This window comes from Schistocerca cancellata, chromosome 4 (assembly GCF_023864275.1).
Source record: "Schistocerca cancellata isolate TAMUIC-IGC-003103 chromosome 4, iqSchCanc2.1, whole genome shotgun sequence".
Taxonomy (NCBI): Eukaryota; Metazoa; Arthropoda; class Insecta; order Orthoptera; family Acrididae; genus Schistocerca; species Schistocerca cancellata.
In genome coordinates, this window is record NC_064629.1 from 140,776,842 (window position 1) to 140,800,514 (window position 23,673).

The following is a 23,673-nucleotide window of genomic DNA, read 5'->3' on the forward strand; positions in this document are numbered from 1 at the left end:
GCAAATTTTGAAGGAATTCTTCAATCCAGTCACAAAGCTGGTCTGCTACGTCGTATGCGCGTACTTTGTTTATTACACTACAGTATGGAACTGTATCGAACGCCATCTGAATGTTACGAGGTACGGCATCAAGTTGGGTGCCGGCATCTACTTCCTTTTGGGTCTCGTGAACGAAAGGAGCGAGCTAAGTTTCACACGATTATTGTTTGCGGAATCCATGTTGTTCTTACAGAGAAATTTCTCTATCTCCAGAGAGGTCATCCGAGTACAAAACGTATTCTAGAATTACACAACAAGCTGACGTCAGCGACATACGCCTATAGTTTTGAGTGCCTGTTCGACGAACCTTCTTGAAAACGAGAATGATGTGCGCGTTTTTTCAGTTAGTAAGAACGCTTCGCTCCTCCAGACGACTGTTAGAAGATGGGCAGGTTCTTTCACATGAAGTAAAGGAATTTAACTAGTACTGGACGTAGTTGTAGTTGCCCCCCTTTAGCTAGAAAAAAGGAGTTTGTGTGGTAGATTGTTGACCCGAGACAAATAGGAATCCGTGAAGATAAAATCTGCGGCACAGAAAAACATAATATTTGTTGAAGGAAAACTGCTTATATTGGTGTGTCCTTGCACAAAACCGAGCCATGTGGGGTCGTGATTGAAGCATTTACATGGTACACAGAAGGAGACGGGTTGAAAATCCCGTGTCGCCTTCCAATTTATGTTTCCTGTGGTTTCCCTAATTCACTCGAGGCAGCTACCGGATGATTCCTTTGAAAAACACACGGTTAACTTACTTCTCTGTTTTTGCCTTATCTGAGCTTGTGGTCTGCCTCTAATGACCTCGATGTCGACGAAATGTTAAACCCTAATCTTCTTACTTCGCTCTCGTTGCCGAGAGGACTAGTTATGGATTTATTCGCGATTAACAGGCCACTGTACTCTTTTTTATAACTTTTTACACGCTTCCTTGCCCTCCTTATGTTTAAAGTCATCAGTTTTTATGAAAAACATGTTTTTACCGCTGACTGCTACTGAAAAGTACAGGCAGATTTCAACGTTTATATTAATGTAACTAAGATGTTATTGCCACTGAAAATCTGTAAAACGTAATAATAATGTCTCAATTTGATTTTATAATTTTTGTTTTCTGATTTGTATCAGGAACTGGAGAGTCTGGTAAAACAACAATTTTAAAGCAGATGAAAATTCTTCACATCTCGGGATATACTGTGAGGTATGTTATACAATGTGTTTCCTAAACTGATTAACCATTTCATGTATAGTACTGCCTGTAAATGGTACATGCCTGATTATTTATTCACAAAATCTGAAACCTTGTGAGTAAGCTACAGTTTCAGAACATCGTGTATATTGCATAAACACATAAAAATCACTGGATAATGGTGGAAGTACTCACCTGAACGAGAAAAATTGTGGTAGGACTAAAACCTGTGATTCGTAATAAAATAGGAGAAGCACACTGTTGTATCTTTAACATTTTGGTGCTTTTAAAAGAAGTAGAAACAATCACTGTTTTCGAAGATTTTTGATGTCTGATAAGAGCAATTTGTTAAAAGAATATTGTAACAGATTAGTGAAGCAAGGGCCTATTTGTATATTTAACTTACCATTTTAATATCTCATACTGAGACTTATACAGGGAGTTACAAAAAGGTACGGCCAAACTTTCAGGAAACATTCCTCACACACAAAGAAAGAAAATATGTTATGTGGACATGTGTCCGGGAACGCTTACTTTCCATGTTAGAGCTCATTTTATTACTTCTCTTCAAATCACATTAATCATGGAATGGAAACACACAGCAACAGAACGTACCAGCGTGACTTCAAACACTTTGTTACAGGAAATGTTCAAAATGTTCTCCGTTAGCGAGGATACATGCATCCACCCTCCGTCGCATGGAATCCCTGATGCGCTGATGCAGCCCTGGAGAATGGCGTATTGTATCAGGCCGTCCACAATACGAGCACGAAGAGTCTCTACATTTGGTACCGGGGTTGTGTAGACACGAGCTTTCAAATGCCCCCATAAATGAAAGTCAAGAGTGTTGAGGTCAGGAGAGCGTGGAGGCCATGGAATTGGTCCGCCTCCACCAATCCATCGGTCACCGAATCTGTTGTTGAGAATCGTACGAATACTTCGACTGAAATGTGCAGGAGCTCCATCGCGCATGAACCACATGTTGTGTCGTACTTGTAAAGGCACATGTTCTAGCAGCACAGGTAGAGTATCCTGTATGAAATCATGATAACGTGCTCCATTGAGCGTAGGTGGAAGAACATGGGGCCCAATCAAGACATCACCAACAATGCCTGCCCAAACGTTCACCGAAAATCTGTGTTGATGACGTGATTGCACAATTGCGTGCGGATTCTCGTCAGCCCACACATGTTGATTGTGAAAATTTATAATTTGATCACGTTGGAATGAAGCCTCATCCGTAAAGAGAACATTTGCACTGAAATGAGGATTGACACATTGTTGGATGAACCATTCGCAGAAGTGTACCCGTGGAGGCCAATCAGCTGCTGATAGTGCCTGCACACGCTGTACATCTACATCTACATCTACACTGATACTCCGCAAGCCACCGCACGATGTATGGCGGAGGATACCCTGTACCATTGCTAGTCATTTTCTTTCCAGCTCCACATGCAAATAGAGCGAGGGAGAAACTACCCTCTATAAGCCTCCATATGAACGTTTGTAAGAGGTCCATGACTAAGGAATTTATATATATACTAAGACGGTATCTGTTCTTTCGAACATGTCCGAAAGAACAGATATCATCGGTGACCAAGCAGCTCGTTTGAATGAAATTACAATGAAATGAACAACACCCTTAGCTGCTTACAGGCGTTGACATACGTCAGCGAGGACAGATGAAAATGTGTGCCCCGACCGGGACTCGAAGCCGGGGTCTCCTGCTTACATGGCCAGACGCTCTATCCATCTGAGCCACCGAGGACACAGAGGATAGCGCGACTGCAGGGATTTATCTCTGGCACGCCTACCGCGAAACCCACCTTCTCAACTATTGTCCCGCACTATATTCGTAGAAGCTTTCGAAATGCGGCGCCACAGAAGAACGCCGACGACCGGATGGGCAGATCACACAACCAATGAGGAGGCTCAGAATAAAATTGGGGAGAAGAGGAGTCCGCGGCACAACCTGACCAGAAGAAGGTACCGGCCGGTAGGACACGCTCTGAGGCACCAAGGGATCACCAACCTGGTACTGGAGGGCAGCGTGGAGGGCAAAAGTCGCAGAGGGAGACCAAGAGATGAATACACCAACAAGGGAACCTCCCCATCGCACCCCCCCCCCCCCCCAGACCCAGCTGCAAGCTAGCACAGCGGACAGGCCCCGACAAACTGAACACAGATCAATCGTGAAAACAGGAAGAAGCTATGTGGAACTACGAAAAACATGGTACGGGAACAACTGCTTCTCCCGTAGCACTCTCCATACAGTGACGTGGTCAACGTTACCTTGTACAGCAGCAACTTCTCTGACGCTGACATTAGGGTTATCGTCAACCGCACGAAGAATTGCCTCGTCCATTGCAGGTGTCCTCGTCGTTCTAGGTCTTCCCCAGTCGCGAGTCATAGGCTGGAATGTTCCGTGCTCCCTAAGACGCTGATCAATTGCTTCGAACATCTTCCTGTCGGGACACCTTCGTTCTGGAAATCTGTCTCGATACAAACGTACCGCGCCACGGCTATTGCCCCGTGCTAATCCATACATCAAATGGGCATCTGCCAACTCCGCATTTGTAAACATTGCAGTGACTGCAAAACCACGTTCGTGATGAACACTAACCTGTTGATGCTACGTACTGATGTGCACCGAAGTCAACATTACCTTCCTTCAATTGGGCCAACTGGCGGTGAATCGAGGAAGTACAGTACATACTGACGAAACTAAAATGAGCTCTAACATGGAAATTAAGCGTTTCCGGACACATGTCCACATAACATCTTTTCTTTATTTGTGTGTGAGGAATGTTTCCTGAAAGTTTGGCCGTACCTTTTCGTATCACCCTGTATAGGAGTAGAATCGTTTACATGATTTTGTGTCGCTCAATGTTTCTGTTATACTTGTCGTTGCGCTATGTGCAGTGTGTATTAATAGTTGCACTATTGACATTCATTGCGACTGGGTCCAAGTAACAAAGTAAACGTAACGTACTCATCATACTTCTGTGCAGTGAGCGACGTGAAAAAGTAGCGGAAATTCTGCAGAATGTTCATGAATCAATTTATGACATCGTGAGAAACATGAGGCTCTTGAATCCGCCACTGGATTTGGAAAATTCGAACAACGAAAAGAGTTTAAAATATATAGTACAACTTGGTCCTGATTGCCCATCTACTTTTTCTGAGGTATGTATTTTTATAGTTATCTTTGAAGCCAAACGTGGAGAGCATTCTTTATGTTATATGAACTTAATTATCTTGAAAACATGTGTTACGTGGCTTACGCACCAGCGTACGTTTTGATCAGTGTCATATTACTAACTAACAAATATATTAAATTGTTACAGCTGAGGTTCTCTACTTCTAGATTGGAATACAGTCCATTTGACATAATACTCAATGGTTACTGCGTATATTTTGCTGCAACAGGTCAGCAATATCGGATGGGAGTATAAGTAGGTAATAGGCTTTGGGGTTGTTCCAAGCGGCCTCACTCATTTCAAATATCTGCAGAGGCTACAAGAAAGGGGCTGGCATAGCCTGTGCCTCCCCGGATCAAACAGAAATTTCAGCACAATCATTCCTTTTCGAAAACGACAGCAACTCACCACTTATCACTTTCAACGTCACGGTTTATAATAAAGAGTTACAATTACGGAAAATGTTCCACAGATGTGCATCTACTTAGTCTCAGAATTTGGAAAAGAATTTGTATCTTGAATTACATAAAAAATCAGAACCAATTGTTCCCGGGACGACAGGCAGCTAATTTACCTGCAACAGCTACCAACGGGACGGTAATGTTTTTGTTCCATGGGCGTAGCCGGTTGCTGTAAACTGAGCAAAACAATACCGTCAGCATGACTACATACTGCTCTCTCACATATAAATTCAAAAGTGGCTCGAATTGTTTCTGCAAGGGACACTTCAACCGTGGATGTAATCATGTGGCGAAAGTATGCGATGACTTTCTGTGACACATCTCGGTCAACGTTAATCCTCGATGTATCACACCACATGATGACTCCTTTGACCAACTGAGAGAGGCTCTGAGGAGCTATGTTTAGTGGATGTTACACGTAGGAGACAAAATCATTTACAAATGACAATGTTTACTTGTTATTCCCATGAAAGACTGATGTTTGATACCAACGTTGGCTGAAGAAGCAGCGTGTATTCCCTATCTTGTTCCTTTCTCTTTCCTCAGCCAATAAATTATTTTCGTGCTTTTTTACAGTCTTGTTTTTATGTAGGTACATTACATTTGAGCATGAATTTTCGAGACGTTTTAAGCATTTCATACGCTTATGACACAGGTCAATCACTAGCGTCTGCTTAATTTAACGAATTCGAAAGAAGCACTGGCGCTTTTGAAAAAATTGCAACTCAAAGGATATCTGTGACTGAAATCAACGTCATACCACAAATTAAGCGCACGGCAATAGATAAATAATTAGGATTACCGAACTGCACACAATATCTGATTTAGTGATATGGTGCAAAGCTCCCACTTGCTGCGATCAGAATCTCTAAATGTCGTGGCGTGTGATCAAAGTTGGGCCTGGATTGTAGAGTCTCCCTTCAGGCGATTTGTATGCGAACCCACAAAGCAACAACAGTGTTTACTGAAAGGATCGACACGAACAAGCTGACGACCGACAACTTGTTGGATCTGCGGTATGTCAGTCGGAAGTGTATGCCAGGAAAGCAGTGTTCCTCGCCTTTTATTAAAGAAGGCTTTCAGTTTGTTCTCCGTGTGTGACTGGGTATTGTCCTACTGAAAAATGATACGTGAAGTTGCTTGAACTAGAGGCAAAAACCTACCTTATGTACCAGCATCATGTATTGCTCACATTGCGTTGTGCCGGAGATTTAAAACACGGAACACTGGCGTAGCAACATGCCTTGTACGAGGAGAAGTGTTCCAGAGCGACTAATCAGGCTCCCAGATACAGCTAACTCATTAAGCTCTGTTCGAACTCACTCACACGCTAATACTGCGTCTTTGGGTGTCGAAGACGCATGCAGTCAGTTACCTTCATGTTTCCACTTCGTCTGATAGCTCTTCATGACTTAGCTAGGCGTACCACTGCCTTCTGCAGTCAAGCAAAAGAGGATGCTGCTGGGAATAAGCCATCGCAATCTCTTTGAAGGACTGATAATTTATTGCTGGTCAACTGATGTACGCATCCTCAAAGATTGACTTTATTCAGGCCTTTGTTTCTGCCGTATTTGTAGTTTCCCCCATACTGTCATTCAGGAATACGACTGGTTGGATACCTGCGCTATGTAACCTGCGAAATAAAATTGTTCTTCAATCAGTCTAAAGAAGAGTGCAGATATTTTGTAATATGTTCGGAACAGGAATACTTCCAACACGTCGAAGCTTTGTGGAAAGACCGCGGTGTCCAGATGAGCTACCGCCGATCAAACGAATACCAGCTTATCGACAGCGCAAAATAGTAAGTAACAGACTTAGGTTATTCTCTTCATGTCTTTGCTACTATAATGTAGAGTGTCTTCATACAGTTTTCATACTTACAGCTTTCTTGATCAGCTGGAAACTCTGAAGCGGCCTGACTACGTCCCTAGCGACCAGGTATGTTACTTTCAAAATCCATGATTTCTTATTTATTCACCGAAAATTTTGTATAAATTAACTTCTTCGAGAACTTTACGGCAAAGGACTGTCAGCAATTAAAAGTAAATTCTTTAATTTCTCTTGGTAAGTATTGATTTTTTTATGCGGTTCATAAACATTGCATGATGTGGGCGGTTAGAAATTAGGAACATTTATGAAGAAAACTACCTGGAAATATAGAATAAAAATTTCAAAACCGTACAAAAAATCACTCTCTTCACAGCACAGTAACTATCTTTCAGTAGGCACCACTGACAACTTAATCACCGTGTTCTTATGATCGTTGTCAGCAGTAACTGAGTGTTAAGATTGCCAAATTTTGTGTTCAGTATTCAGCAAGTGTGTCACATATTCATTAAAATCTTTAAATTCAAGATTTCCTCTGTTTTTTCTTTGTTTTTTACCTCCGATAACTGTTTTATCGTTCGCTTTAAGGCGTCAAACTGTGCCTTATTTCTGGATGCAATCTCAAAATTTGGCTTTTCTTTCAGCCTGTCAACTAGGTAAAGTTCCGCGTTCTGACCCTAGACGGGCCGCTCGGACCCGACCGACGGCTGTCATCCCCTGCCAATGGCTTTATTGGATGAGATATAGAGGGGCATGTGAGCTGCACACCGCCCTCTCGCTCGTTGTCGGGTTTCTCGACCGTGGAACCTTTACCAATTGTTCGAGCATCTCCTCAGTTGACCTCACGAGACCGACTGCACCCTGTACCAGTCCTCCCACCAAAGAAATTCCCTGGCAGTACAGGGAACCGAATTGGCGTCTCCAGTTTTAAGTCAGCTGCGCTGACCACTCAGCCACGGAGGCAGACTACGAATTTACAGAGTTTATGGTAATTACTGGCGAAAACCGAAACAAGTTTCTACTTTTACTTATGTAGAAGATTTAGTCTTGTGAAGTCGGATGAATATGTTTTAAGGACCATGTACTTTGCGGGTGGCACTTTGAACGAGGCGTAGTTCCTTTTTACACCGACGCAGGAATTATCGGAATGGGACGAAAATCGGTAGATGTGACGTGTATGAAGAGTCAAACAAATGTTTACAATTTCAGAAAAATTGGATTATTTATTCAAGGAAAGACCTTCACAGACTGAGCAAGACAGTAACGCGTCGGTCCACATTCGGCTCTTATGCAAGCAGCTATACAACTTTGGCATTGATTGACTAACGCGTTGGATGTCTTTCTGACTGATATCGTGCTAAATTCTGTCCAACTGGCGCGTTAGATCGTTAGAATCCCAAGTTGGTTGGAGGGCCCTGCCCATAATTGTCCAAAGGTTGTCAATAGGGGAGAAATCCGGCGACCTTGTAGTCGAGGTAGGGTTTGGCAAGTACAAAGACAAGCGTTAGAAAGTCTCTCCGTGTGCGGGCGGGCATTATCTTGCTGAAATGAGAGTAAGAAAAATGGTTCAAATGCCTCTGAGCACTATGGGACTTAACATCTGAGGTCATCAGTCCCCTAGAACATACAACTACTCAAACTTAACTAACCTAAGGACCTCACACACATCCATGCCCGAGGCAGGATTCGAACCTGCGACCATAGCAGTCACGCGGTTCCGGACTGAAGCGCCTAGAACCGCTCGGCCACCGCGGCCGGCGAAATGTGAGTCCAGGATGGCTTGCCTATGAAAGGCAACAAAACGGAATGAAGAATATCGTCGACATACCGGTGTGCTGTAAAGCTGCCACGGATGACAACCAGAGGGGTCCTGCTATAAAATGAAATGGCATCACACACCTGCACTTCTGGTTGTCGGTCGGTATGTGGGGCGACCGTCAGGTTGGTATCCCACCTCTGTCCAGAGGTCTCCGGACACGTCTTCGCTGATCATTGGGAATCAATTTGAAGCGGGACTCATCTCCGAACACAATTCTATTCCAGTCAACGAGATTCCAGGCCGAAGACTGTCTGGAGACGCCCCGGACGGCAGTGGGATACCAACCCATCATATAGCCCCACAACCATGAGCGGTAGTCTGAAATTGTAACCATTTGTTCGTCTGTACACGTACATCAGATCTACCGATTACCGTACCATGCAGATAATTTCTACGTGCTACTTTTTTTTGCCTTAGAGTGTATGTTTAACATTTGGAGAGATCGTTCTGCTGCTGTTTCATCACTATTAATTGATTTGTTTTATTTACTGTATAAGGTAAGTTACACTGAATCAAATAATTACATGTAGGTATGGCTATAGTTAAGAAGTTGCATAGCACATTTTTACAAAGCATATTCGTCAGTTCTTCATTAGGTTATGAATCGTTATTCATTGTTTGGTGGAACTACTGTCAAATGATGTCTACTTGTACTTGATACATTCATTTACGTCTTCATTTCAGCGACCACTTTACGAGCTTTTATGCATACAAACTGAAAGAAAATTTTTATCAGTTCTGTCGTGCTGACAACTATTGAACTGTCATGACGTTTGCACAATGTTCACCTCTGCACGATATTTTGTTTCTTTCTAGCCCAGATTTTCTTTTTCCTTTTCTTTCTTCTTTTTCTTTTCTTTTTTTTCTTTTTTTTGGTCAAGTGTCTTCATAGGGATACTTAACATGCTCACTCTAATGTAGGTGTGTTCGTGTGTGTAGTGTTTTATTTTGATTTTGCTGTTCCCTGTGAACTCTTACAGGACAAAGAACAGAGGCTCACTGCAGAGATCTCTGTACTCATGCAGTAATTTTTCTGCTGTGGGTACATTATGTGTCAAAATTTTCAGCGAAATGTATTAATCATAACCGTGATTATGAATACTTATTTGTTCAATGTCGATTACATCACACAGTAAATAAAGCAAACTTATTGGTGACGATGCAGCAGCACCGAAATGTTCCTGTGTATAAAAAAGAAATAGACTATTGCGGTTTTCTCTAGGCGGTAGCCTCAGAGAACTTTCTCGTTAAACAGACATGGACGTAAATGGCGACCTGAATGAAACGAAAACAAACCAAGTGGACAGAAACTCATATTACTAGAGGAAGTGAGATTGTTCTCGCTCGCTTTAGAACTTTCACATGTGGAAACATCAGAGATAATATTAGAGACAGGTCTGTAGGCGCGTTCTGATAGCTTGATGGTTAAGGCGACTCAAGCAGTAAGGGATAAATCATAGTTCAAGTCTCGGTCTGCTACAAATTTCCAAGTGGCGCTACCTCTTCTCTGCATTGCAGATTCAGCATATGTGAACGGTTTGTACTGATACCATGCCAGGCTATTGTATCTTCACTGATTTCATCCTCATCAATCCATTCATTTCATGTCAATTCATTTCATTCAGTTATAATTTTCGAATAGTTTTGAAGCCAGACGAACAATAGGGATGTCGAGTAGTCAAGATGGCTACACTGGTCCCTACGCAGGGGATGATCTGCTCACTGTGTCTCTCCTCTGCTGCGCTGTGCGGGTCGCGGGATCTCTCCATGTAATGTCTCTGGCATGTTGGCTGGAGGGAGTGTGACGGTCGAGAAATGTAGCTGCGATGCACCCAGCGTTCCTCTTTCGATTCATGGCTGATCTAGGTGGAGCAACAGTCAAATCACTGGATTCGAATTCGTCAAACGCCAAGTTCTAACACCCATTCGATGATGCAGATAAATTATTTTCGTGGTTTTCCTAAATCGTTGAAAGCACCTTCCTTTGAAAAGAATACGGGCGATTTACTTCTCAATCATTGCCCGATCTGAGCTTCCATCTCGTCTTTAATGACTTCGTCATTGACTTAAAGTTGAACCCTGAAGTTCCTTCCTTTTTTCCTTTCGGGTTCGAGGGAAAATTCAACAGATCTCTTTTCTTTTTAACATTCGTGGTACGTGTCACTTTTTACTCGAGCTAGAGAAATAAATATGATTCCTGAGTTTTGAGATAAATAGGTTACAGTTTTTTTATTTACGGAAAAAAAATTAACGAAAACTACAGAAATCCTCAAATTTTTATTTATATTAAAATCTGATGGAGACAAAAATGAAAGGTTATTTGTCATTTATCGTAAGATGACAACGTTTTCCTTTCGACTTTTAACTAACAGATTTGTTTCAGGATATTCTTCGCAGCCGTAAAACGACTACGGAGATCCAGAAAATAGAATTCTCCCTGAAAATTCCGAAAAGGTATGGTGGCGGATCTCAGACATTTTGGATGTTTGACGTCGGCGGACAGCGAGGGGCAAGAAAAAAATGGATACAGGTAAATATATTGTAATAATTATTTTGTATTGCTACTTGTTCATAAACAGATAAGCCGTCTGCAATGTCTCTCACGTTCTCTTGATATAACATAAGAATCATCATCTGTAAAAGTGCGAGCCGTATTGATAATTTAAAGGTCTATGGTTGGCCATAAAACGATACTGAATTTGCAAGTGTTATATGGTTCCAAAAGTTTTAAAGTCTCACGAATATCAAGACATACACTGATGAGTTAAACAATTATGACCACTGCCCACAACGAGACAATGTAGCTGATAGTGTTGGGTGCACTAATGGAGAATCGTTCTAGCGATGATACGGGGTACAAATGGGAAAATTCACTGAGATAAGTGACTTCGACAAAGGACGGATTTTTATGGCCCTGGGCTTGGCAAGTAGCGAAACTAGACGGCTGTTCGCGATCTATGGAAAGTGGTTGGGCAGGGGAAATCATGAGTGGACGACAGGGCGTTGGACGTCTACACCTCTTCACAGAACACGTAATCACTGATAAGATATTCTCCTAAAAAAACTGAATAACTCGGGGCGTGCTAGTATCTTCTAATGTAATGGCAGATGATACACGGCGTGCGTACTTCATTGGTACAGCGCAATACTCCACATGAGATTAAATGCAAAACAATGAAACATGCGAATGCGAATAAACACTTGCAAACTACACAAATAAAGAAACATTGGCAATTAAAAGCAAATGGAAAGGAATAAAACTCTAACTTTTACGTAATTAGCATTAATAGCAACCGTTTGCAATTATAAGAACTGTGTTATAAGTTTATGAGGCCGGCCACTGTGGCCGAGCGGTTCTAGGCGCTTCAGGCCAGAACCGCGCTGCTGCTAAGGTCGCAGGTTCGAAACCTGCCTCGGGCATGGGTGTGTGTGATGTCCTTATGTTTAAGTAGTTCTAAGTGTAGGGGCCTGATGACCTCAGATGTTCAGTCCCATAGTGCTTAGAGCCATTTGAACCAGGTTTGTGAGCTTGCAAAATTATGATGATTATGGAAATAAATTGCTCAATGAAGGAAAACCAATTTTAATTATTGTTCTGAATGTTATCGAAAACAAGGAAGAATAGCATTACGATATGACAATTTACGATTAAGTAAAATAAATGACCAAGAAAATTACTGTTGTTTGCATATAAAGTATTTTCACATCACTAATTAGAACAATGTTGTTCGCGGTATCTCTTAGCCAATGTTCCTCCAAAATTATTTCCACCTAGCTGACGCACTAGGCAAGTCGTCGACTTCCGCGACGTTAGGCTATGATCCTTGACGTGTAATCCCATAATTGTCATTGTCATGATGAGCTCCTTGGTCGTGGGCACCTGTTGCGAATTTAACAGAAACGATCGACGTTTGCAGAATTAATTCTAGTTTGCGTATCTGCATGCAACCAAGAGCATAAGACACGCTTCTTTAGGTTCAAATGGCTCTGAGCACTATAGGACTTAATATCTGAGGTCATCAGTCCCCTAGAACTTAGAACTACTTAAACCTAACTAACCTAAAGACATCACACACAACCATGCCCGAGGCAGGATTCGAACATGCGACCATACTGGTCGCGCGGTTCCAGACTGAAGCGCCTAGAACCGCTCGGCCACACGGCCTGCTCACGCTTCTTTCCATTAGCGCGTGACGTAACCTGACGTCATAAATTTTGTTTGTTTGTTTGGTCTGGAGGAGGAGACCAAACAGTTAGGCCATCGTTCCCGTCGGTTTAGGGAAGCCTGGGGAAGGAAGTCGGCCGTGACCTTTCAAAGGAACCAACCCGGCATTTGCCTGAAGCGATTTAGAGAAATCACGGAAATTCTAAATGTGGATGGCCGGAGGCGGATTTGAACCGTAGTCCTCTCGAATGAGAGTCCAGTGTGCTGACCAATGCGCCACCTCGCTCTGTCATAATGTTCGGTACGCAGGTTAACCACAATATTTAGATCTATAGTTTACTATTCGACCGCGGCGCGGCACTTTCCATAGTATATCCGTCTGCTCTACGAAAGTAAATCAACGTATTTATTCTGTCAAACACTAGTCCGCGGTTGATACTGAACAATCAGTGTCGTGTACAATTGTCTACGTAATCATTTCAATCACGCGGCTGTCAGCACATCGCACATTCTCAGTTAGAGTTATTTGTATCAATATACGATAAGAAAATGAGTTACTATAGTTTCTGCTTGATTTCACAGATAATCATTGCTGCCTACGATCGAAAAAAGTATCCTTACGACGTCCACACGGCTTACCGCTCTGCACATCAAAGTTTTATGCTTAGTGATTCAAAACGCAGTTCCGGGTAACCATCAATTTGACACGTCAAGTCACTAGTTCTTTAACAGCGGTATACAGCGAAGTCATAAATGTAGCGTTGTTAAAACACTAATAATTTTCACCGGCCACGAACACAATGCTTACCGTAACTGTAAACGCGCGACACGACAGTCTCTTCTACTCCGTTATTCTCGCTCAAGACTCTTTGTTGGTGCTCTCCCCTGTCGACCTATCCATATGTTTCTATACCTCTCATACATCTCGCTACATGTAACATTCTCAAGGATTCTGATTATATCGATTCACAGTTTTATAGGAGCAACAGCTTCATATTATTCTGTTCGTTGAAAATGAATTCAAACGACATGTCAATAAACGTGAAAACATACGCCTGAATAAATGAAAATGGCAATCACATTCCTAAAAACTACCTTACGTAAACAGAAACATAATTATACAAAGAAATATCCTGAAATAACCGTTTCAATGTATCACAAAAATAAGGCAGAAAAAAGGAAAATAAAGTACAGAAAAAGGAAAACAAATCCATATCGGTCTGTGTTATCTACACACCCTCCACAAGCTCAAGGCATACGTCGGCACACTGGACGCACATTCGGGAGGGCGACGGTTCAATCCCGCGTCTGGCCATCCTGATTTAGGTTATCCGTGATTTTCTTAAATCGCTGCATGTAAATGCCGGGATGGTTCCCTTCAAAGGGCACGGAGGACTTCCTTCCCCATCCTTCCCTAATCCGATCCGATGAGACCGAAGACATCGCTGTCTGCTCCTCCCTCCCCCCCCCCCCCCCAAAAAAAAACAGCATACGTCGGCGCGACTCCGCGGTCCTAGGCAGCGGCCTGATGACGTTACGAAAGGACCGTTGCGTGGATTCATACTGGTTTGTTATAATTAAAGTTCAATTACTCACAGCGGTCCAGCGTTGCCTGTAATTACCGTATCGTAGTGAAACTTGGTTATAATGTGTTAATGCGGAACCGATTTACGTTGGAAAAAAATTAGTTCTAGTTTTGGCCACTAGGAGCAAATCTGGTGCTGTGAATGCAAGAAATACGTATAGAAATGTTTCCATATGTAATGGATTAGTAATGGGACATGGGTAGAAAATCACGAACAAGTGAGAAAGGCACAATATTTATTTTATTATTGAAATGGCTCTGAGCACTATGGGACTTAACATCTGAGGTCATCAGTCCCTTAGACTTAGAACTACTTAAACCTAACTAACCTACGGATATCACACACATCCATACCCGAGGCAGGATACGAACCTGCGGCCGTAGCAGCAGCGCGGTTCCGGACTGAGCAGCCTAGAAGCGCTCGGCCCAACGGCCGGCTATTTTATTGTTAACTGCCACTTACGCAGTCTGTTCAGTAAGAGCACCGCCCTCGTGATCAACACTTGTTCGCAGCAGTTCTGGTGGAATCTGAGCAATGTGCAACTATATACTGGTCTTCAGATCAGGTAGAGACGGGAAGTGTCCATCATAAATGCTTTCGCTTACGTATCCCTAGAGAGAAAGTCACATGGATACAGATCAGGCGATCTTGCATGCCATGTGTCTGGAAAAACCTCTGTAGATAACACGTTCGTGGAAGGTTGCGTTAAGCACATCTTTCACTGGGCGAGTGACATGAGGTGTTGTCCCATCTTGCATGAAAACAGTGGTTTCCACAAAGTTGCGTTCTTCTAAAGCAGGAATCACATACCGTACAAAGGGGTCTTGATAACTTACACATATTCTATGGGTATATTCTCTTCAAAGTAGAACGGATTGAGAATAAAGGTGCTTGTGAATCCAAACTACACAGCCACATTCGGAGAATGCAGTGGCTCCACGACACATGTTTTGACAGTACACCAAATTCGGCAGTTTTGTGTATTCTCTGCGCGCTGTAGTGTAAAATGTGCCTCATCACTCCATTGAATAGTATCCGGCCACATGTCGTCAACTTCGACCAATGCCAGGAATCGAATAACAAATTCAGAACGTTGTTGCGCATCATGAGGTTTCAGTTGCTGCACTGTCCGGTACTTGTCCAGGTACCAGTGTACAATAGACCGCAAAACTTTCCATACTGTTGACCATGGGATGGACAATTCTTGTGATACTAGCACTACCTGGAGCATGTGCTATTGGTCAGTTACAGTAACAGCAGCCTTGTTAGTAACTTCCACCGGGATGGGAGGCCTTCCTCTTCGAGGTGTCACATCGAGCTCACCCGGATTTCCGAATGTCATTACACTTTTGTTTACAGCATTTAATGAAATCGGACGCCTCTTCAGACTTTTCAGTCGTTGAGAATCTCTCAGTCCTTCATTTTAACTGGTGCCATTCACACAAAACAGTTTCACTAACAGTGCACGATGTTTCTTAACAGTAGTCAATACTATTCACTCACGGTATGGTTCAAATGGCTCTGAGCACTATGGGGCTTAACTTCTGAGGTCATCAGTCCTCTAGAACTTAGAACTACTTAAACCTAACTAACCTAAGGACATCACACACATCCATGCCCGAGGCAGGATTCGAACCTGCGACCGTAGCTGTCGCGCGGTTCCAGACTGTAGCGCCTAGAACCACTCGGCCACTCCGGCCGGCTCACTCACGGTATGGCTTGTCAAATGACGCCGTGGATGTCATACTGTCATAAAAACAGTGTACAACGCCAGGTTTGCACCTGGTGGCCACCGTTGCAACTAATTATTTTTCCAGCGTAAATCGGTTCCGTATTAACGCATTAGCATATCTGCCAAGTTTCTCTGCCATACGATAATTACAGCCCACATTGGACCTCCGTGAGTCGTTGCATTTTATATATAACCACCCATTATAGACAGTTCGACTTGCTGATGTAGTTTTGAGCCTCTAAAAGCTTTCAATAGTTAAAACCTGTTACAGGGTGACAATTATTGAACTATATGAAAAAAATGTAAATTGATAACAAACTACGTCGTGCTCACACTTTATTCAACATGTAAACGTCACTACAGATATTCGGATTTAGGTTATGACATGTTCGATATGCCTGCCATCATTGACGATGATGTGGCGCAGGCGAATAGCGAAATTCTGCACGATCACTGAGGTGTCGAACATCGATGGTGTCGATGATCTCCTGAATGGCTGTTTTCAGGTTAGCAATGTGTTTGGGGTTATTGCTGTACAAATTGTCTTTAATATAGCCCCACCGAAAGGAGTCGCATTTGTTCAGATTCGGAGAATATGGCGGCCAGTCGAGGCCCGTGACAGTGGCCTCTGGGTATCCTAGAGCCAGAATGCGATTCCCAAAGTGCTCATCCAGGACCAGGACATTGAACACTCTCCTGCTTCGATGGGGTCGAGCTCCGTCATATATGCACCACATCTTGTCGAAATCAGGGTCACTTTGGATAATGGGGATGAAATCATCTTCCAAAACCTTCATGTACCGTTCGGCAGTCACTGTGCCATCAAGGAATATGGCACCGATTATTCCGTGACTGTACATTCGACACCACATAATCAACCGCTGAGGGTGAAGAACTTCTCGATCTCGAAATACGGATTCTCAGTTCCCTAAATGCGCCAATTTTGCGTATTGACGAACCCATCCACATGAAAGTGGGCTTCGGCGCTGAACCAAACTATACAGCGCATACTAATTGAAATCATGCCCCGCAGCCAACCGTGCAGTTTGAACGTCCGAACGCAAACCGTTCAGAAGTTATGACGATTTTATTTCATATGGTGCAATAACTGTCACCCTGTGTGAAGACTGCAGCAGTGGAAGACGATTTGTTAAGCAGAGAATTATGCCTTGGACCACGGCCTTATGCCTATAAATCAAATATCAGTAAACTCGCAAATAGCGGCCATGAAAGCCTACATTACATTAATTGAGTATGAGCTTGGCGTTCGGTCAAGGTGTTCATGGCGTAACAAATTCCACGTCCTTTGGAATATTTGACTGTTAGTATGGTAATAACTGTGTTTCTACATTCGAAAGAGCCCTAAAGCAGATATCAATTTGCAACCAAGGGTGCAACTGAGCTACAATGTTGCAAAAAATATAACTTGTGGTGGTGGCTACAAAGTAAATCAGAATCAGTTTTCCTACTCCATTCGCAGATGGCATGCGGGAGGACAGTTTATATCGCTGTAAACCCAAATTTTTTAGAGTTTACCATCATAGTCATTTCACAAGAAATGTGATGGAGGACGTAATACATATCTTGACTCATATTGGAACGCGGTGACTTTGTATTTGGAGAGTAACGCTCTTTACGACTCATGGAGTCTTTCACGTTGTGTCCCCCATCGGATGCTGTTGGACACTTCTGTTACACTTTTGCCGTTGATAAAACCAGCACAGAACAAAGTGCCATAATAGCTTAGCTGATGCACATGCATTCACAAGGAGGGGGTTCAAATTTCCTTCCAGCCATGCAGAATTTGTTTATCTTCGGTTTCCCTAAATCAGTAAGGCGAAAACTCGTAAGGGACACAAATGACACAAATGCTTTCTGTCCCAATCTTGTCCTATCCAGGTTTGTGCTCCGTTTCTAGTGAGCTCGTCAGCTTCCTTTCTCAAATCTGTAATTCTCACAGATCTTCTTTCAATCTTCAGCATCTCCTCTGCCAATCCAATTTAGAAAAAAATGTTTTTAAAAAAATTATGGTAAATTCTTCTAAAAAATTGTAGAGTCCGCTTTTAGATGCTAATCCTCGTTTATAGTGGAATCAAGGTACAACCGGTTACGCGATGGTGAATCGCATCTTCAGGAAAAGTCAATAACAACAAACATACGAATTATGGGCCTTTAAGTCAAAGAACTAGTAACGCCTACTAATGAGGATGTTAAAAACTTAGCTAGATTACAGTAGGCCATTAAACGAGTACGATTTCCCAACGTTCTGTAAGGCACATTCCTGGCAACACCAAATGCAATGAATGTTGAAATATCCATTAATAATCTTAGATACTTATCGGTCACCACTGAGGGACATACTAATTTGGACCTGAAAAGTAGGGTGGATAAGAGGAAGAACACGAAACTGGATCATAAGAATCCAGTAAATATTGTTTGTTAGCGACTTACAAGTGTTTAATTCCTGATAGTACCCAGAAAAATGGCTATCTCGGCTGTGATGAAGAAATGATAACAACGTGTGCAGACGCAACCGGTAGGAAGTCGTAGCAGAAATTGACGCGGTCGATGGGCCGTACTGCTGCACAAGTGACGGTAGATGCCGGTTAAGGGCACGAGGCTTATATAAGGCCGTAATACCCTATTTTGCCGGGTGTTGCTTGTCGTTGGTGGCATTACTAACACTTTTAACGCAGTGGTAAAGTTCTGCGTAGTGTGCTTGCTTTTTCAGTTTTAATTCTCGTATAAAATCCTCTAATTAAAAATTAAAACTCATTAAAATACGTGTTATTAAAAACGGCTTTCGGTCCCAGAAACAACTAGTTTAAATTAGATTAATAATTACAATCGCAAGGTAAATCAGGAAAATAGCTAAATTTAGTAGGGGTTATAAACTAACAAACAATAAAAGAGATATCTTACTCCTCGTTCGAACTCTTCAGATGAGTCAGATGGACTCTGCCGTTCCCAAGGGGGTGGGTCCTTCTTAAATTATTCCGAGCAGATGCTCCTCGTCATTTTCTGGTTGTGGCAGACTCCAGTTACTGAACAGTAATATTTTTGTTCTAACAAGGGTTGTCTATGAATTGTCTTAGGTTCGGAAATAAACCGTCAGCACATGCACACTACTGGCCATTAAAATTGCTACACCAAGAAAAAAATGCAGATGATAAACGGGTAATTATTGGACAAATATATTATACTAGAGCTGATATGTGATTACATTTTCACGCAATTTGGGCATAGATCCTGAGAAATCAGTACCCAGAACAACCACCTCTGGCCGTAATAACGGCCTTCATACGCCTGGGAATTGAGTCAAACAGAGCTTGGATGGTGTGTACAGGTACAGCTGCCCATGCGGCTTCAACACGATACCACAGTTCATCAAGAGTAGTAACGGGCGTATTGTGACGAGCCAGTTGCTCGGTCACCATTGACCAGACGTTTCCAATTGGTGAGTGATCTGGAGAATGTGCTGGTCAGGGCAGCAGTAGAACATTTTCTGTATCTAGAAAGGCCCGTACAGGAACTGCAACATGCGGTCGTGCATTATCCTGCTGAAATGTAGGGTTTCGCAGGGATCGAATGAAGGGTAGATCAACGGGTCGTAACACATCTGAAATGTAACGTCCACTGTTCAAAGTTCCGTCAATGCGAACAAGAGGTGACCGAGACGTGTAACCAATGGCACCCCATAACATCACGCCGGGTGATACGCCAGGATGGCGGAGACGAATACACGCTTCCAATGTGCGTTCACCGCGATGTCGCCAAACACGGATGCGACCATCATAATGCTGTAAACAGAACCTGGATTCATCCGAAAAAATGACGTTTTGCCATTCGTGCACCCAGGTTCGTCGTCGAGTACACCATCGCAGGCGCTCCTGTCTGTGATGCAGCGTCAAGGGTAACGCAGCCATGGTCTCCGAGCTGATAGTCCATGCTGCTGCATACGTCGTCGAACTGTTCGTGTACATGGTTGTCTTGCAAACGTCCCCATCTCAGGGATCGAGACGTGGCTGCACGATCCGTTACAGCCATGTGGATAAGATGCTTGTCATCTCGACTGCTAGTGATACGAGGCCGTTGGGATCCAGCACGGCGTTCCGTATTACCCTCCTGAACCCACCAATTCCATATTCTGCTAACAGTCATTGTATCTCGACCAACGCGAGCAGCAATGTCGCGATACGATCAACCGCAATCGTGATAGGCTACAATTCGACATTTATTAAAGTCGGAAACGTGATGGTACGCATATTTCCTCCATACACGAGGCATCACAACAACATTTCACCAGGCAACGCCGGTCAATTGCTGTTTGTGTATGAGAAATCGGTTGGAAACTTTCTTCATGTTAGCACGTTGTAGGTGTCACCACTTTGTGTGAATGCTCTGAAAAGCTAATCATTTGCATATCACAGCATCTTCTTCCTGCCAGTTAAATTTCGCGTCTGTAGCACGTCACCTTCGTGGTGTAGCAATTTTAATGGCCAGTAGTGTATAAACTTTACAAAGAAATTCCTTATAACGTATTGTTTATGTAACTGGGAATAATCCAAATATTTGCGGTGTTTATTCTTCAGCGTTTTGTTCTTTTTACCTTAGTCTTCAATAAAACAAACGAATAACACGTGTTTATTTAGATTAACTGATTTTTTTTGTATAAAACCGTCTAGATATAATTTTTGCAGCCCGTCGCTCTTTATGTTCCTATAATCTTAACTGCAGGTATCTGACGATGACAGTAGCCGAAACGGCGTTATAAATAAGGAACGCTTTAATAGCAATCTAGACGGTTTTGTACACAAAATATTCGTATTTATCACAAACTCATACAGCAAAAGCATTCCTTTATTAAAAGTTGAATAAATGTATTTGAGGTCCAGATCCAAACTATGCAAACAACTGTGATGTGCACAGCAGTGAGTACACCCCATGTACGAGTTTCTTCCCCTTGCTGTTCGCGAATGGAGTGCGGGAAGAACAACTGTTTGAATGCCTCTGTGTGCTCTGTTATAAGCCTAATCTTGCCATTGGTTTGCAGGTTTTCGACGGTATTCGATCAGTACTGTTCCTTGTCGCATGTAGTGACTTTGATCAAACTTTGCGTGAGCAGACATCTACTAATCGGCTGAAGGAAGCTTTGATTCTGTTCGAGAACATGTGGTACAGCAGGTACGTAACCATCTCGGTTGATATTTAGGCACAAATGTTTCGATTTTTACTTATACGCGTTATCATTGATTAAATTGTTTACCTACAGAGTATATGACAATAGGATGAAAAACTCTTGGTCTGGCACACAGATGATATGAATGATATCATCCAAATTTTGTTTTCAGTGAAAGTTCAGTGATATAAGTGGAATAGTTCATACGAAATTTTTAAATTAATAGTGTTGCGCGTACTTCGTTGAAATGGATAAACTGGAACACCATGCCGTCATAAAATTCTTTGTTCATAATTGTTCATAGCTAACGGTAACTAACCAGAGTTAGTAAGGGTTTCCAAAATTTCTGTGCTCTTTTTTCAAGAGTTAAATGAGGATGGATGGATTCAAAACTTGAAGTACTTCTGGTGAAAGTAGCCGCGTGATCCATGAGCCGAAACTGCATCCTCAGATGAAAACATCGAGAAAATACACTATGGTATTGTATAACGGGTGTTTCCTGGTTCATAAAACAGTAGACGCCATAGGCGTATAAGAAAAATGAGCGTGATACATTTTAGATGTAAAATTATCTATGAAAAAGCTTTGTGCAAAATCGGTTTCGCATTTGTTGAATACGGCAAAAATGAAATGCAAAAACAGGTCGCAATAATGTCGAGACCGTTTCGAATAGAGTTTTACTGATTTTGTGCACTGATTTGTTGCTATGGATGAGACGTGGAAGGCCATAAGTGAAACAACAATCAAAACAGTGGATTGAACCTATACGCCCTGCTCGGAAGACGGCCACGATTACTGTTGCTTGCCGGAATACTGACTTGCGCTCTTGGGAACATTCTATATGACTAAGGAACAAATACAGTTTGCGCTGTATTTCTTTGAATAATTTGCAGAAGGAAATCACGTACTATATAGCAAAGTACCTAGATGCTGCATCATGACTGTGCAGCCCTTGAATTCCTCTTTGTTTTTCGACTGAAAATCTTCCCTATATCTCTTGAAAGAGGCAACAAAGAACATGGGTAAAGCAGGTCTATATATGTAACATGTCATTTGCCATCTGTCTCTGAAGACAGGAAATGAACCATGAAACCCCGACATGTATCGCCCACATGAAATACCATTCACTCAATTTCTGTTGTTACGGCTGTCTTGAAGTTCAGTTCTACTCCTTTAAACTAATACCAAAAAATAAATTCTTGCTTTCCCGCTTTACAGTTTATCCGTTCGGAAAAACAGATCTTATCACTGTTGCGCGCAGCTCAAAGCCTGAAACAGAGATAGTGGTGGTTTAAACTCAAGAGGCATTTGTATTCGGATTAATCCTGACATGCAGGTTTTGTTTATCGAATAAAAAATCTACATGTCCGGCTTAATATATATACTGAGATCTTTACTCAAGGACAAAAGTCGATGTCGACAAACTGTCTATCGGCTTCTGTCTCGGGTTCTTCGGCCGACGTTCATCTAATGATTTTTCTGACGTTTCGCCAGCACGAGTGGCTGGCATTGTCAAAGCTTCACCCTCCATTGCCGGTGGTGAACTGGAGCCGAGCTCGCGGACGCAGACTATAATGTACCTGGCGCGCCAACGTCCGAGGGCTTCTCCGCGGTCATTTCCGGTGCGGTTCTCCTCTTGCTACCTGCGACGGTCGTTCGCTGCAGTACGGGAAGCCAGGACCCGTTTACCTTAAGGCTTTCCTCTTTCTTGTCAAACTGTTCGCGTGTTTTTGTATTTCTACAGCTTCTCTGAACAAGCGCGTGTGATAGTGGTTCTCTACAGCCAGAACTTCCGTGTCGGCGAATTTTATTACGTGGTCGGTCTCATTCAGTGCGTGCTCTGCCACGGCCGATTTCTCCACCTGCCCCAACCTGCAATGTCGCTTATGCTCTTTGATCCTGGTGTTAATGGATCGTCCAGTCATTCCGACATAAACTTTTCCGCATGTGCATGGTATGCGGTATATTCCCGACATTGCAAGTGGGTCTCTTTTCTCCTTCGCCGATCTAAGACACTCTTTGATCTTCCTTGTCGGTTTGAAAATCGTCTTTACGCCATGTTTGCGCAATATACGGCCGATTCTGTCCGTCACTCTGGGAATGTATGGCAGAAAGGCCGTACCCGACATTTCTTTTTCTGGTTCCTTACTTCGCCAAGTGTTTGGCTCTGTTACATTTCTAATATAATTTGTGGAGTACCCATTGCTCCTCAGGACAGTTTCCAGGTGTTGCATCTCTCGTTTGAGGTGTTGCGGCTCACATATTCGTCCTGCTCTCGTTACGAGCGTACTAATCACGACTCTTTTCTAGCTCAGGTGGTGATTTGACAGTTTGTGCAGGTATCGGTCCGTGTGAGTCGGTTTTCGATACACGCTGTGTCCCAGGTTTTCGCCGTCCCTTGTGACCAACACATCTAGAAATGGCAGTTTCTTGTCCGTTTCTACTTCCATGGTAAATGTTATGTTGGCATGGAGGCTGTTCAAGT

The 23,673-nt window shown here is 42.8% G+C and overlaps 1 protein-coding gene across 1 annotated transcript in view; it reads left to right on the forward strand.

Moving 5' to 3' along the window:
* The window catches only part of LOC126184633 (guanine nucleotide-binding protein G(f) subunit alpha), a 64,986-nt gene that overhangs the window by 29,507 nt on the left and 11,806 nt on the right, over positions 1-23,673 (forward strand). The window contains exons 3-8 of the mRNA XM_049927106.1: positions 1,159-1,231; positions 4,231-4,405; positions 6,584-6,681; positions 6,764-6,818; positions 10,910-11,056; positions 21,063-21,193. Of these exons, the coding sequence (XP_049783063.1) occupies positions 1,159-1,231; positions 4,231-4,405; positions 6,584-6,681; positions 6,764-6,818; positions 10,910-11,056; positions 21,063-21,193 (679 nt within the window). The remainder of the gene's footprint in view (positions 1-1,158; positions 1,232-4,230; positions 4,406-6,583; positions 6,682-6,763; positions 6,819-10,909; positions 11,057-21,062; positions 21,194-23,673) is intronic.